The sequence below is a fragment of the Amblyomma mixtum genome, chromosome 3, assembly GCF_055824585.1.
Source record: "Amblyomma mixtum isolate Tamu chromosome 3, ASM5582458v1, whole genome shotgun sequence".
In the NCBI taxonomy this organism is placed as follows: Eukaryota; Metazoa; Arthropoda; class Arachnida; order Ixodida; family Ixodidae; genus Amblyomma; species Amblyomma mixtum.
This window is the reverse complement of record NC_143014.1, coordinates 200,815,607-200,832,007: the sequence shown is the minus strand read 5'-3', so window position 1 is coordinate 200,832,007 and position 16,401 is coordinate 200,815,607. Positions and strand designations below refer to the sequence as shown.

The window sequence follows — 16,401 nt, the reverse complement described above, 5'->3', positions numbered from 1 at the left end:
GTTGTTTCGAATATTCGACCCGACGCGAATATTCGTATCTAGCCAAATATTCATTGTGAGCACCGTCGTTCATTTCGGTCCGCAAGCCCTATCAACAGATACATAACAACATGGCGGCGCCTACACGCAAGGAAAATTCTTTCTTCCTCCAAGGGCCATGACGTAGCTGACTGCGCTGGTGAGTTTTTTTGTGGCTATACCTGCGATGCTGGTATAGTCAGAGCTGTGCACGAAGTACCTCGCAATACGTGCCAGTTCAGTGTCAAGTGAGAGGGCATTTTCTGTGGCTGGAGGAGTCGTTTCAGCTAGAAGGTGTAGGGTCTGCTCGCTGGCAAGTCAAATCCCGCGCCGCTCACCGCGGGTAGTCTGGAACCCTTCTTCCCGAGTGGTGGGGCGGGGGGAGAGAGGCGAGGTGAAAGCCTTTATAAGGCGAGACCGGAGAGGCTCGCGCTCTTTTTGCTCTTGCTCTCGGACCAGCCCTGCCGAAAGGACCACCTGACCCAGCTGCCACGACGACGACCGGCCCCCCTGATGTGAGAATAAACCGTTTGTACGAAGTCCTGCCTCGAGTGACTGCCTGTGCGTCCCCGCGCAGAGGAATTGCCCACAAATAATGGCGCCCAACGTGCGGCTTTAATTAACACCTTGTGGACGATTTCTCTGCCGATTTTGGGACGTGCAGCCAGACTCGTGGCAGGCCCTCTTTGTTCAGGGCCACGCCGGACCGATAGGGTTAAGGAGCGGGTCAGGCGGAATGTTCGCGGGGTAGCGACTTGTGTAGTGTTGTAAATTTGTTAGGGGTTTTGTGTTATTTATGTAGTTTTCGGGCGTTTTGTGTTGTGTATTTCCGCGTGTTTGTAGATAGATTGTTGTGTATGTGAATGTTCTTGTTGCCATGAGCAGTTAGCCGGTGCGGCCGGACAGTTAGCGCGAACTATGCCTCCCAGAAAGGATGTTTCAGCCACGGCTTTGGATGGCGGGGCAGCCGGTAGTGAGATGGCCGACGCGGCGGCCGTAATAGGGGAGGTGACTGAGATGTTTGCCGCATTAGCCCGTCAGCTCGGTTCGGTGGCTGGCGCCAACCAGGCCGCAGCATCGGTAGCATCGGCGACAGCTTCGCGCCCGAGGATAAATATGGAGGTCCCCTCGTTTTCCGGGTACACGGACGCGAAATCAGTCCACGAGTTTTTGCAACAACTCGAGGACTACCAGACGGCTCTGGGCGCCCCAGATGACGTAATGCTAGGGCAGGTCCTGCCTGTAGCACTCGTCGAGAGCGCGGCGCGATGGAGGCGCTGCCAGCCGACTTTCCAGTCGCTGGCGGACTTCAAAGACCGTTTCCGCGCCGAGTTCTTGCCGCCTGATTATGAGCGCCGGATGCTGGATGAGCTCGCGTTGCGCACCCAACACCCAGAGGAAAGCCTCCTCGAGTACGTACGCGCAATGCAAGAGCTGTACAAGAGGGCAGACCCGACGGCAACCGACCGAGATCAGGTTGCGCGTGTGATCAGGCAGTGCCATCCACGCTTCAAGCCGTATCTGCGGGGCCGCAGTTTTACAAACCTCGAGGCCCTAGCGCAGGAGGCCAAGACCGTGCAGGCGGATTTACTCGCCGAACTGCGCTACCGGCCGCCCCCCAGGCCGGCCGAATCACTAGAACCGGGATGCGCATGGGATGGAGGCCGAGAATGCGAGTTGAGGGCTCGGCGCGCCGAGGTAATGGCCGTGGAAAATCAGGCGGAACCCCCTGTTGTCCCTCGCGCGCTTGACCCGTACGCATTCGAGCAGCGGCGTCGTGCTGGTCTCACAGGCCACGCGCGGAGCGAGCGTCAGGAATGCGCGGAGAAAGGGGAGAGCCGTCCCCAACCGCTTCGTGGAACGAGGGGTCCTCCGTCTACGCGGCGGGTGAATGACCGGCTTTGCTGGAATTGCAACCAGCCCGGCCACGTGGCACGCGAATGCCAAGCTAGGCGTATGCAGGGAAACGCCAGGCGCTGGCGGTGATGTCTGGTGGCAGCGGCCTTTCACCGTCAGCGGGAGAATTTCATGGTTGTCAAGGCGCTAGTCAGGAAAAGAACTCCCGCGCCGGCGACGGGGAGGCCTTTGTCCCGCTCGCCTGTAGAACTCAGGGAGTCGTTCCGCGCTCAAGCCCTTTTATGCTAGTGCAGTTAGCGGGTCGATGCTACTCCGCACTCGTAGACACGGGCTCAACGCTGTCACTGGTCGGTGACGAGGTGTACGAGGCCTGCCGGATAGGTAACATCCGTGTCAGACCGGCCGAAACCCCGTTAAGCTTAGCAGCTGGGGCGGCAAAGGCAAAGGGAGCAGTGCGTCTTACGATGCGTTTTGACGGCAGAAAGCGGAGACATCGCTTCGTCTATCTGCCTGGCTTGTCGATACCAGTAATTCTGGGAAGGGATTTTCTCTCGAGCGAAGGCATTGTGCTCGACATGGGGGAGAATGGCTATCGTTACAGCCAGCTCGCCCCCCTCATTCCCTTCGAAAGCGCATCCTTGCCCGGCTGTCCTGCACAAAAGGTGGTTGTCCACACCTGTGCGACAGAAAGGCAGGTGAGCTCCCTCGAGACGCTGAGAGACGGTGGCCCGTTAGAAGCGATTATTGCGTCTTTCTCAGGACCCAGTAGTCAGCGCCGAAGGCTCGCGGAAACTTTACTCCCGTTTTCGGATTGCTTCACGGAGAAACCGGGCAGAACCGACCTGCTTCAGCACGAGATTCAGACGGGTGATACGCGCCCTTTCAGGTGTAACCCGAGGCCGTTAAGTGTGCATAAGAGGCAGCTTCTCGACTGTGCCCTTGACGAGATGATTGACACCGGTGCGGTGAGACCCTCACAAAGTCCCTGGGCGTCCCCAGTGGTTCTAGCGCCGAAGAAAGATGGATCGGTCAGGCTGTGTGTTGATTATCGTAAGCTCAACTCACTGACGCCTACGGTTGCGTACCCTTTTCAGTCGATCGAGGCTGTGATGTACGCGTTAGGGAACGCGAGGTTCTTCACAGTCCTAGATGCAAGCAGAGGGTACCTGCAGATTGAGGTGGCCGAAGGTGACATTGAGAAAACCGCATTCACCTGCCACCGCGGGCTCTTCGAATTTACTCGACTCCCGTTTGGTTTGTCTAACGCCCCGAGCACGTTCATGCGACTGATGGACATCGTGCTGGGCGATGCAAGGTTCAACTACGCCATGGCGTACCTCGACGACGTTGTGATATTCTCACAGTCGTTCGAGGAGCACCTCATTCACCTGAATTCCGTTCTCGATAGAATGAGACGTGCCGGTCTAACCATAAATCCAAAGAAAGTGCAGTTGGCATCGAAGAGAGTGAACCTCTTGGGCTTTGTCGTGGATGATGGCACACTGAGACCGAATGATGACAAACTGCAGGCAATTCTGAACTACCCCTGCCCCATGGATGTGAAAAGCTTGCAGAGGTTTTTGGGGATGGTTGCGTTCTACAGGCAATTCATCCCGCGCTGTTCGGAGCTTGCAAGGCCGCTGAACCTGCTGTTGCGTAAAGGCTCGAAGTGGGTCTGGGGCAAGGAACAGAGTGACGCATTTGTTGCCTTGGCTCGCGCGATAGCGAATACCGCTAGTCTGCGCCTCCCCGACCTGAACAAGCAGTTTGTCTTGCAGACAGACGCTAGTGACTACGGTGTTGGAGCTGTTTTGTTGCAGGAACACGAGGGCAAACTGCGCCCTGTCGCGTTCGCTAGTCGCACGCTCACATCGGCGGAGCGGAATTACTCCGTGACCGAAAAAGAATGCCTGGCGATCATGTTCGCATTGTCGAAGTTCGACATGTACCTAGACGGAGCGGTTTTCACCGTGCAGACAGATCATCAGGCATTGTCTTGGTTAAAGAGGCTCAAGAACCCCGCAGGCAGACTCGCGAGATGGGCGCTGACGTTGCAACGTTACGCGTACGCCATCGAGTACCGCCGGGGCAGCTTGAACAAGGTGGCCGATGCTTTATCGCGCGCACCATGGAATGCTGGCGGAAGCGCTTCAGAGGCGCAGCCCAGCTTTGTAAAAAGCGGCGTCACCGCTGTTGGAGAGGAAGAGAGGGCGGACGGGAGTGTCGCGCCCTGTTTGGAGAGAGAGGAGACGGACAAAGGTCCCGCACGGTGCTGTGACGGAAGGGAAACACAGCAGCTCGTGGCGGCGACCGCTCGCCTGCCTAGGAGCGAGGCAGAAAGAAATCTGTCTTGGGGAGTAGCGGTCAGTAGAGAAGAGCTGATCGAGGCCCAGAAAGCAGACGGTCTTTGCCAGCGGGTGCTGAAAGAGCTTGCGAGCAGCGCAGCTTGCACCGGGAACGCTGAGGGCAAGTACGACGCGTATCTGCTGGGCGATGATGGCTTGCTGCTCCGCTACATCCCCCAACTTGACGAGGAAGCGGCGATAGCATCCCCTTTCCGAGTCGTGGTCCCGAGAAGGTTGCGGAAACGGTTCCTGCAGTACTTCCATGACTCAGCGCTGGCAGGCCATGGCAGCGGCAGTAAGACTTACGACAAGTTATGCCGTGTCGCGACCTGGCCAGGCATGAGAAAGGATGTGCTGGGATACGCCCGTACCTGCCCGGTATGCCAGGTAGCCAAGCCGCGGGCGGGCAAGCCCGCTGGCATGATGAAGGCGGTAGTTAGCAACTACCCGTGGCAAGTGGTCGCGTGCGATATCATGGGACCCCTCCCTCGGTCCGCGCGCGGAAACCAATTCATCCTGGTAATAACGGACCACTATTCCAAGTGGGTTGAGGTTTTCCCCCTTAGGAAGCTTGTGTCGGAACGAATTTGGGAAAAACTGTTGGAGACTTTCACTCGTTTCGGTTTCCCTTCCGACCTGATTACAGACAATGCTTCGTATTTCACAAGCAAAGTCTTTGTAGACTCCTGTCGGGCGCTTCAAATCCGCCACAGGAGAACGAGTCCCTACCACGCTCAGAGCAACATAACCGAGCGGGTGAATCGAAATCTGAAGAGCATGCTGGTCGCGACGACCGAGCAGCACAGAGATTGGGACGCGCGGCTGTCCGAACTGGCGTTCGCTACAAGGACAACCGTGAACAGGTCAGTGGGTATTACACCCGCTTACTTGAATTTTGGGAGAGAGATCGCTTTTCCGCTTGAGAATGCCCTACTCGACGCGGCGGGGCCCGCGCCCCCTCCGCTTTCGCAGTACGCGGCAAGGCTCCGGGAGCGCTTGGAGGCAGCTCAGCGCGCAGCCCGCGAAAACCTCGATGTGGCGCGCATGGAGCAGGCGGATCAGTACAACAAAGGTCGCCGTCACGTCGTTTTCAACACGGGCGACCTAGTACTCAAGAGAACGCACCCACTTAGTAACGCAGCGCGCGGTTTCGCCGCGTCGCTAGCGCACAAGTGGGCTGGGCCGTACGAAGTTACGGCACGGACTACGCCGCTCACCTACCAGTTGCGGTTGTTGACAAACGGCGAAACCGCCGGTCCGGTGCATGTCGCTGATTTGAAGGCTTTCCACCTTCGCAAGGACGATGGCTGCGAAGCGGTGGAAAATCAGCGCGATGCGGCGATCTCACCCCCGGGAGGACGAGCAGGTAGCGGTGCGGTTCGCAACCGACGCTACAACCTGAGGACCAGGTAGCACCCGTGTCTCTCGATCAATTATCACTCGCAGTGCTCTCGCCCTCTCAGTATGTCTTCTAGGAAGCTCCAGCGGACCGACGCCCGTGGCTCGGACTCCAGAAGGCAAGGCAGACCACCGTCGAACGGTGGCCGCCATCAAGGCGCGCCACCCGGCTGGCGGCAGGAGCCGCGCGAGTGGCGCAGGTTCCACGGCCGCGGTGGCCCCCACCGCCCGCCAAACCACATGCCTAACCACTGGAGAGCACCTCCCAGTGGTGCAGGCCAACGCAAGAGGGCCAGTGACGACCAGGCGCAGGGCCCCCCTCAGCACCCAGCCGGCGCTTCGGCCGCCGAGCAGCCGCAACCCAAGCGGCCCAGGGTCCTGCGGCACGTGGCCACCTGGACCACGGTCGCCAACGGAGCGGCCATCTCTTACTGCGCGCGGTCCAGGTGGCGGGACCAGGCGCAGCCCCTTCGCGGCGGAAAAGCGCTTGGCGGCTGCAGCGCCTTCCCCCGCTGCGCCACTGCAGAGGGGCAGCCCGGAGGAGGCGGCCCTTAGCAATCCTCCAGTCCAGCCGCCCAGACCTGCTGTCCCCGGCGGCCGAGGAGCTTTGGAGGGCGCTGCCGGCAGGGCCCCCAGCGGAGCCAGGCGCCTCGCCCCCCCCCCAGGCGGCTCGTGAGGAGCCCGTCCAGCCAGCGGTGAGCGGCCCCCCGGCGAGCACCCCTCCCCCCTGCGACGACTCTATGGACCCGGACCCGGAGGTCGTCGAACGCCTACTGGCGGACCCCGGGACGGACGTTTGAGGGGGGGGGAGATGTAGGGTCTGCTCGCGGGCAAGTCAAATCCCGCGCCGCTCACCGCGGGTAGTCTGGAACCCTTCTTCCCGAGTGGTGGGGCGGGGGGAGAGAGGCGAGGAGAAAGCCTTTATAAGGCGAGACCGGAGAGGCTCGCGCTCTTTTTGCTCTTGCTCTCGGACCAGCCCTGCCGAAAGGACCACCTGACCCAGCTGCCACGACGACGACCGGCCCCCCTGATGTGAGAATAAACCGTTTGTACGAAGTCCTGCCTCGAGTGACTGCCTGTGCGTCCCCGCGCAGAGGAATTGCCCACAAAGGGAACTGCTTCTGCCTGACCATGTGGTGCAGCTGGGTTTCCTTCACGACACCCTTTTACGTCATCTCAGCAACGCGCTTTTGTGCTGATGGCAAGCTAGCCTTAATCAATGCTTTGTACTAGCCATCTTCTCTGATATTTCCACTCTTCTAAGGATAATGTTCTAGACTTTGATACTTTTTGTGCAGCCACACACACCTTTTGTGTTCATTTAATCATCGATAGTTGAACTGTGATGTTCTTGGGTGCCCAAATAAATGTTTTGTAGTGATTAAATGCGTCTGTCCTTGATTATTCGATATTCGATTCGATATTCGGAACTAAGTATTTGTATTCGATTCGTATTCGAAAAAAATTGATATTCGCACACCCTTAATTATTTGTATAGCTGAGTTTTTCTGGCATGCCCATACCATATGGTATAAGTCAGCCACTTAACCGCAGAAGGGCAAAGCGGATCGTAGGAATTTGGAAACATATAGCTTGATTTGACAGGGTTTATATAAATATTCGATTGCAATTTCGTTAAAATGACCCATTGCTCTCTGTTTAGATGTTTGTGCGGTTGACATATGCATTCCTCGTTAATCTAAAATGTTGGTGTAAATACCTATAGCTTAAGAGCGGTTCAGAATAATTATGTTCCTGCGAATGTTGGGGGACCCGGGGTAATAGCTCGCGGGGAGCGGCGTGAGCGCCTTCATTTCCAACATTCGCAGAGTGCCATGGGGTCCATATGAGTGTGCATTTGAAGTCTGTATCTTATTTACTTCTGAGTATTCTGTTCACGTATTTACCAATTATCCCTCTTGTATAGTTATGACATGCAGTCTGGGAGTCTGTAATTACACACGAGACCTTCTTAGAAACCATCGCCAGCAGCATATGGAGACAACTCAAGACAAACTCTCCTATCTCGTTCCACCCTCCATGCACGAACCCCACTCCGTCACCTGCAGGCCCTAGTGGCTGATCTCTTCCTTTGCTTCTTCTCACAGCCATTCGCGCTATCTTCCATAGCTTCTCCCACTCGCGTCTACGTGGAAATGCTCTGCTGGACGCTAACGCGGAAGGCCAGGCGGCCCTGGTGCACTGATCCAAGCGGGATGCAGATGCCAGAAGGCTGTTGAACTGACGAGCCCTCTCAGAACAGAAAGACTCCACCTACTTCCTTCAGTGGAGTTTCTATTACAACTACTTGTATTCTCGCCGTGAAGAACCACCTCATACGCTCATGTAGTCTAGCTCACTAGGATAGGAAGAATGGGAAGACCCCCTCCGTTTTTTTCTTCTGTGTTTACAGAAAAAAGCGCTCGAAAAAATTCCTTTTTCCCGTTCAAATTTGCAACCGCAGTGGAAGCCAGTAATTTTGGAAATCATGCTCATTAGGAAGTTACTGAACTAAGATGTATAACTTTTTTAATCAGCACATATAGGAAGTGCAAGCACCGATACAATAGTGCAAACTGTTCGAAATGGGCGCCGTAATCTTTGCAACACGTCACCAGTGGACGTTGCGTACGTGTGCCCTGAACTCGAGCTCTGTGCATCTCATGCGCTGCGTTACGGTTTTGTGCGGAGAAAAGCATTGCAATGTCTCGTGCAGGGCTATAGAGAGCGACGTTTTCTTCACCTCATAAACTAGTCTGAAATCGTCTCCACAACGGCTAAGAACTCGCCCTTGGCTATAACCGCCAGTCTAAATAAAGAACAGTCAATTTTAGCTGTATTTCTACTTCATTGACGTGATTTTAAAATTACTGACTTCCGCCACTGCTGACATTTTGTTCCAGAAAAAATATTTTGGACCGCATTGGATATCAAATCCATTTTTTTTTTTTTCAGAAAAGGAAATGTGCACTGATTGTCTCTCATATCTGTGGACACCCGAACTGCGCCGTAAGGGAAGGGGGGAAGGTGGGAGTTTGAAAAGAAAAAATTCAGGGGGACACTTTGTTGACCTAAAGTGCGGGGAGGCGAAAGCCTGTAGCGCGGTGTTGCTGCTTGTGTCACTGATGCGTGGTTAAGATGTTAATTAAGTGCACAATTGTTTGTGAATCTTGAATGCTACAGACACTGGAGGGCGTTTGGGAGGTATCCGTCTGATTCGACTCCTTTCTGCAAACACTCTCCAGCGTCCTAAACAAGGAGAACTGCATATGCGTTGGCAGGAAGTAGCGTAGCCATTAGCACGCTCGGCTGCGGAACGGAAGGATAACACCATCTGTCGGGCTAGTTGGTTGCGATCCATATGTATCAGCAGCGCGAACACCACACAGGAAGAAGAAGGAGAAGAAGGTAAAGAGCGCTGAAGGTAATCAGCGCTCTTTACCTTCTTCTCCTTCTTCTTCCTGTGTGGTGTTCGCGCTACTGATACATATGGAACGGAAGGATGGTGGTCCGAATCCCATCGTGCACAAAAATGTTTTTCTGGTCTGACTAGAAAAGCGTGACACCTCTGCTGACAACTTTCTGCTGACAACCTTCTGTCGACAACGATGAGCCATTAAAGGCTTTCGCCTTACAAGACAGGCCTCTGATATCATTTCAACCACCTGGGGACCTTTAAAATGGTCTGACATAGCACAGCACACGGGCGGCTTTGCTTTTCGCCTCCATTGAAATGCGGCTGTCGCGGAAAGGTTCGAACATGGAAACTCGGCTCGGTAGCTAAGCGCCCTCACTACTCAGCCACCGCGGTGGGTGGACTACCTTAACGCATATCATTTTTGAAAGTATTCGGCGAGACACAAGGATAAATTTTTTTTTTCCTTTTATTGGCTCACCACACGAAAGCACACAATAAAGTACACGAAAGGGAAAATAAACTGAGCAGTCACGTAGAGAATGATAAAGAAACAGAAAATGCGCCAATTACAACTTGGCCAAAATATCGGGATAAGACAAAAATGCTCAAGAAGATATAGGAAGAAAATGTTCCACTCAAAATCCGGCCTATATACAAGTAATCATGAAAGCCTCGGTCGCCGACTCCCCCCAAAGACGGCTCCATCAAGATGTGCGCATTGCGTTGCCTGGTCCTCCTGCCCATTCCTCTCTCCTTAAGTGTCCAAGATAGTGTGAGTGTCCATTCTGTACGCTGTCCAACATTCCCACCGCCCCCTCACTCCACTGCCACACACACACACAAACACACAAAAAAGCACTGCCCTGGTCGAGTGCCTCTTCGATGCGTTCGAAGCCGCGCTGATGGCAGAGTAGACCACAGCGGCACCCTTTGCAGCAGCTGCGGTGGCTATGATGACCCCACCGCCCTAGACTGCATTCGGGCGCTCTGCTTTCGCCGCCGAAATCTCCTCCCCCGACGTCATCACGCAGTGCGGCTTCTGCAGCGAACGTTTCTTCGGCAGTGCGCCCCACAGCTTACAACGTTTCTCCTCCCGTCTGCGGCTTGTATCCGGCGGCCAAGGACGCCGGCACCGGTGCTCCCTTGGTGAACGTGGGCGTCGGCTGCACCTCCCAAACCTCCGCTGTTGCCCTGCAGAACCTCCACTTTCGCCCACCAAGCACTGTAGCTGTGCTCTTCCTCTGCGCTACGTTTGAGATCGGTGCCGTAGCTGAAGGAGCGGGAGAGGACGCATTCCCGAAGATGGAGACAGCGAGAACCCTGGGCAGGTCCTCGCGGCCGACGCGGGTCACCGGAAGACTGACCTGTGCCTCCGCCTCGGACTGCGCGCTGTTCTCGACGACACCAGCTAGCTCGGACGTACGGGGACGCCATGACGCCGCGTAGAAGGGCGGCTCCGGCAGGAGCTTGGGCCGCCGCCGCCTCCGCCGCCACCACCACCACCACCGCCCCGGGCTTGGAATGCCGCGTCAGCGTTCCGGCGCAGCGGATGTTTGGCAATGCGCGTGCCCTCCATCTGTTTCAGCTTCGTCGTCATCGCTTCCGTTTTAGGACCGAGTCCCGAAGAGCGTCTTGAAAGCCCCGAAGGGCAGCTTTTTTCGCTCACGGTTCTGGTGTGAACAAGTAGCTCAACAGACTTCTGTAACTCCACGCTGAACTGTTTTTCGAAAGGAGCCGCCCTTGAGCGTTTGGTGCAATATTTGCTTACTTCTTTTTTGAGGACACCATACATCGCCGCTCACCGCAGATAGGAGGCATCAGAGTCAACCTCCTCTTATTTTTCACGAGTGTAGCATTGTGGCGTGGTATTGATTTCCTCGTTCGCGTACGTTTCACTCTTGGGACATATCTTGCGGCGTGCTCGCGCTGGCGTCAAGGCCGATACCGAGAGACGCAGAAAGAAAGGCGAGGTAAAAAGAAGGTAACGGGTTGCTAGCCCATCAGCGGGGAATGTCTTTCAAGCAAGACATCGGAAGAAAATGAGAGAGAGAGAGAGAGAGAGAGAGAGAAATACAGAACGGGGGGGAAGGCAGGGATGTTAACCAGAAAGGTTTCTGGTTGACTACCCTGCACTGGGGAAGGGAATAAGGGGTTAAAAAGGGAAGAGAGAAGGAACCGGAGACAAAGTCACGATCTGTCAATCAAGGCAGTCTCTCGTAAAAAACTAAACAGTGTCTTGTAAGCCTTGATGGTCGACTGTTGTGGCCACGGACCGAGGATCTTGGCGTCTGTGAAAGGGCGAGCATCAAGCGGTCCAGAGCACAACGCAGCTTACGTCTTTCGTTAACGAAGACAGGGCACTTACACAAGAGATGATTGATTGTCTCTTCACAGGCACAGTTTCCACAAGAAGGGCTGTCGGCCATCGCGGTCCGGAAAGCATACTGATTCGTAAAGGCAACGCCAAGCCACAGACGGCACAGTAATGTTGCTTCACGATGCGCTATATCACATGGTAGACGGAGGCGCAGTCTAGAGTCCAATGCCTTGAGGCGACGGTTGCAGAACTCTCCGTGTTCCACGCTGAAAGTGTAAGCACCAGCCTCAAGGAACGGAGCCCACACGCTGCGTCAGCTCTCTTTACAGGGATAGTGACATGGATTCCGTCACTGTGGGCAGAGCAGGCAGCTTCGTCGGCCTGGTGATTACCATTAATACCGCAGTGGCCACGCAGCCACTGGAAAATTATGTCACGTCCTTTCACTGTGGCGCCATGGTACAGCTTGCGGATATCTGGAACAAGTTGTTGGTGTGAGCCACGGCGTAGTACAGCTTCCAGGCCTTGAAGGGCTGCTTTAGAGTCGGTGAACACTGTCCAGTCATGTGCAGATTCCTGGCTGCAGCCCGCAGGGCTGCTAGTTCTGCACTAGTTCAAGGTAGTCCTCACCTTCATTAATATAGAGCTGGCAGGCATCACCACAGACCGAGCCATCTGTGTAGACAAGTATGCGGTGTTTATGGGTAAAATGCAGATGATGCAGTGTCGTTTGTTTGAGAACGAGCAATGGTAAACCAGATTTCCTAGGAATTCCCGGAATAGAGAGTGTACCCGAGGTTCATGGAGCCATATGGGTAAGCATGGTATTGAAATATGGGTGAACTGCGAAGGAAGATAGGCACGATGAGCTTGAATTACTTTTGCAAATGCAGCATGTGGTCTGAGTACGGGAAGAGCTGCCAGATGATGACTCGGAACTCGAGTGAGATGCCGAATGTGCGTTCTCATGGTTTCAACAGCAATGTATGTAGTAACAGGATGCCCCGCAGCGACAAGAATGGTGGCTGCCGTTGAGGCACATTTAGGTAGTCCAAGGCATATTCGTAGAGCTTGGGCTTGAACACTTTGAAGTGTCTGAAGGTTCGTCTTTCTAATATTGTTCAAACTGGGAAAGCTATACCGCATGTATCACAGGAACAGCGAACGGTACAGTTGAAGCATCGAGTGCACAGGTACGCCCCAGGACTTTCCCCGAGGAAGAAGAGAATCTGAACAATCGCTGTTAGTCTCTTTTGCATGTCGTAGAGATGGGGACTTCACGAGATGTTCCTATCGATAATAATGCCGAGGAAGCGGTGGCTTCTCTCATAGGGATTGGCGTTGCCATTATTATATTTGGGGTAACTAGTGCTGCCGTTGAGTATCCGCTCATGTAGTGAATTTCTCAAACTACCTAGCGCGCAAAAGGATCCCACATTCTCGCTAAAATTAACAGGAAGCGCTAGTCGCGAAGGCAGGCTTACAGCAACGCAGGACTGTAGCCCGTCAACCCTATCGAAACTACCCGTTTTATATCACGCTTGGCTGCCGTTGATCCACGCCCTGATGGCATCACATTTGCTACTCTTAAAGAATCTGTTCGTATTTGGAGGCTCGTGGAGATTTCGTACCACTGGCGAACAACTCCATTAAAACCCATTAAACTCCATCTAAACATATGGTTAGGGAAAAATTGTTTTTTGGTTTTTTAGGAAATTGAATGGGGCAGTAACTGTCTTACATCTCGGTGGACACCCGGACCGTGCTGTAAGGGAGGGGATTAAGGAGGGAATGAGAGAAGAAAGGAGGGAATGAGAGAAGAAAGGGGGAAATAGGTGCCGCATTGGAGGGCTCCGGAATAATTTCGGCTACCTGTGGATCTTGAACGTGCACTCATATCGCACAGCACGCACGCGCCTTTTTTGTTGCGAAAGCAACACTACGCGAGTCGCCGCGCCACTTCGCGGAGCTTAGGCAAAGCCATACTGCGCACGCGCGAGGAGCAGTGACGTCACACAGCGCACAGTGGCGCGCTGCCGCTGTGCCGGGGCCGCGCCGCTGCCGCGCGCTCTCCATCGCATCTCTCTCTCTCCTCGTTGCTTTCGTACTCCTCCAGGTTTAACCTGAGCTAAAGCACTGCCAATTTTCGTTTCGCCTCCATTGAAACGCGGCTGCCGCAGCCGGGTTCGATCCCATGAACTCCGGCTCGGTAGACGAGCGAAAAGAGTCGTTTCACAAGGTGCCGCTGTTTCACCCCATATTGAGCTCAGTTTGTTGTCATAAGTACGTCCGACGTTACGTCTACACGGTGAGTATCATGCTTTTTTTTTCTGTCGTCTGAAGTTTGCTCTAACTGTAGCCCATTGCAAGCGTATTTATGTTCCCATAAAGAATGCCTTAAGTTTTCACTTGTCGCTTAGTGGTTAGCAAATGCACTGCCGTTGTCTTGCCCCTTGAAAAGACCGCACATATCCTTTTATCCCACCATCATCAGTTCGAAGGAAATTCACCCAAGTAAAGAGTACGCCATGCCTGAATGTCATTCCCGAGAATAAACTCAATTGTCGTCCACGTATTGAACACGACGCTACGAAAGGCGTTCATGCCGCGGATATGTTGCATAGGTCAACAGGCAGTCGATCATGCATGAGGATAGAGATACTTTGTATCTTACCCGCCGCGGTGGCTCAGTGGTTACAGCGCTCGGCTGCTGACCCGAAACACGCGGGTTCGATCCTGGCCGGGTTGGCCGAATTTCGATTAAGGCGAAATTCTAGAGGCCCGTGTACTGTGCGAAGTCAGTGCACGTTAAAGAACCCCAGGTGGTCGAAATTTCTTGAGCTCTTCACTACGGCGTCCCTCATAGCCTGAGTTGCTTCGACACGTTAAACCCCAATAAAACCAAACCAAACTTTGTGCTTGAGAATTTATCGTTTGCATCTCAAGCTCCTTTTTTAATTTGGGTGTGCGCTTTTTCCTGGTTCACCCGCTTACAAGCTTCGCAACCTTTTACAATTCGAGCGGGAAGAGATCAGGCCGTGCACAGGGTAGCCAGTTGACCCGCATTTTGTCCCTCTTAGTACAGGTTTAATTTTTGACTGCGCCGACGTTGTTCAAGCTATGTGAATGTGTTTTGTACCGATTTCAATAAACTGTGCCTGCCTGCCGTCTTCCTTTTTCGGGCCTCACTGACCTCGTTCTCTCTACCCAAAGGTTGTTTATGAACAAGTACTGCTTAATTCATGTACAAAAAAGGGGCTGGCAAAAGATAACCTGCCGGTGCACAGCAGTGGAAGCTTAGATCAGATTACTTTCGATGGCACCTGCCTCAATAACGATAACCCTACCATTTCGCGTCTAGTACTCCTAATGGCTTGTTACAGAGTCATTGATTGAGTCTCCAAACAAACATTAGCATCCCTATCGACGCCTCCCTGTCTAACGAAAAGGCAAGTGTTGGAACAATCGGCCCGTCTCTGACGCTGAATGTTCACTCATACAGGAGGGGTTTTTAGTGCGTAAGCACTAATTCAATTCGTACCAACCCCGTTCAAAATCGTCCGCTATCTGTTCCCTTGTCTTTCCGTCTTCCCAGGAATCATGGTTGATGAAGTCCACTGGTGACTGACCATGGTCTAGAAAGAATGTTTCGGGAGCACTATGACACCCTTGTCCATATTGAGGCAGCTGGCAGACGTATCCGGGTTTTTGTAGCACTTACAGGCGTGTTTAGTGATTTGCCATAGATAGGATGCAAGGCGCCGGCGTTCCTTTCAAGTGTGTTGGGCGTCGTCGGGTTTATGAGTGACTAGAGGTTTTAGCGAGCTGATGCATTCTTTCCGTTGTCAGTATCTTCGCTTCAGCCCAGTTCATCTCCTTGCCACTTTCAAACCGACAGTAAGATCTCGTCCAGAAAATCGGTTGGCGGCTTTGGGAGCGAAAAATCACCAGCATGACTCTGGCAGGTGGTGCCCAGAAAGCAACCTAGGAGTCAGGGCGCCTCCAAGGTCATGTTACCTTGCGGCGTCATCGCAACCTGTAATGCGGATAGTAAGTAAACTTCCTGCCATGGCAGGTGGCAGTTAAATTAATAATTGGTCGGCCAGGAAGATCAACCGGGGCTACACAAGGCCCACTGCTGGGTGCACCTTGCAATGCAGGTGCTTCCAGCGGTGGGAGCATCAGCCATCACAGGTGTTCCCAGGAGGAGTATGAGGACTCAAGGATTTATGAATGTAAAATAGAAAATGACCATCTGCATATATGGGATGAACCCACTATGCTGTCGTGCCATACCCGTAAGGCAGAGACTAAGTGTCCCCTCCCATTTTTATTTCCGTGCTCGGCGATTGTGTTCCTTTCTTTTAGGTTCTGATGTCGTTCCAGTGTTCTCTTAAGTGTCTCGTGAAGTTGTCACTTATGAAAATGACTGCGCTGGCTGTTTTTCAGTGTGTATACGTGAAATGAAGGGCATCACAAGACGCCTGAAAGAGCAACGGAACGACTTGGGGAGTTACAGTAACAACAAATGCAATTGCTGAGCATTCAAAGCAGCTACCGGATTAACTGAGATGAAGCGAAGGTACTGAGGGCGGAAAAAAAATGCATTAGTTCACCAGAACCTCAAGTCACTCACCTAGGCAACACTTCACACGTAACAAGAACGATGTTATCTTGCATCTTATCTATTCCAAATCACTAAAAATGCTTCTATGTGCTACAGAAAGCTGGATACGTCTGCTCTTTCATTCACTGTGAACAAGACAGCTGTAGTGTCTCTGGAACGTAATTCTTTTTTACTAAGGTCAGTGGCCAGTGAGCTTCACAAACCACATTGCTGCTTGCCAAAGACTTGCTAGTTTGTTATGTTTTTTGTTGCAGCAATCTGAAAAAAGTAAAATGTGCACTGACATAAAGTGTTCCTATTGAATAATTTTTAGACCTCATGGCTATTGCTGCCTTGAGGATCATCTCAATAAATGTCAAAGAACCCGAAGTACTCCAAGCCATCTTTGTGCAGGAGGGTGTATGTCCTGCCTACTCAATTT

At 53.3% G+C, this 16,401-nt stretch overlaps 1 protein-coding gene across 1 annotated transcript; it reads left to right on the top strand.

Annotated features, from left to right (window-relative positions):
• The first annotated feature begins 4,948 nt into the window (after window positions 1–4,948).
• On the top strand, window positions 4,949–6,569 carry LOC149353290 (uncharacterized). Its single transcript, XM_089577307.1, has 2 exons — window positions 4,949–5,083; window positions 5,193–6,569. Exon 2 carries the CDS (start codon window positions 5,685–5,687, stop codon window positions 6,171–6,173), a length of 489 nt encoding a protein of 162 aa, XP_089433433.1. The 5' UTR covers window positions 4,949–5,083; window positions 5,193–5,684; the 3' UTR covers window positions 6,174–6,569.
• The last annotated feature ends 9,832 nt before the right edge of the window (window positions 6,570–16,401 follow it).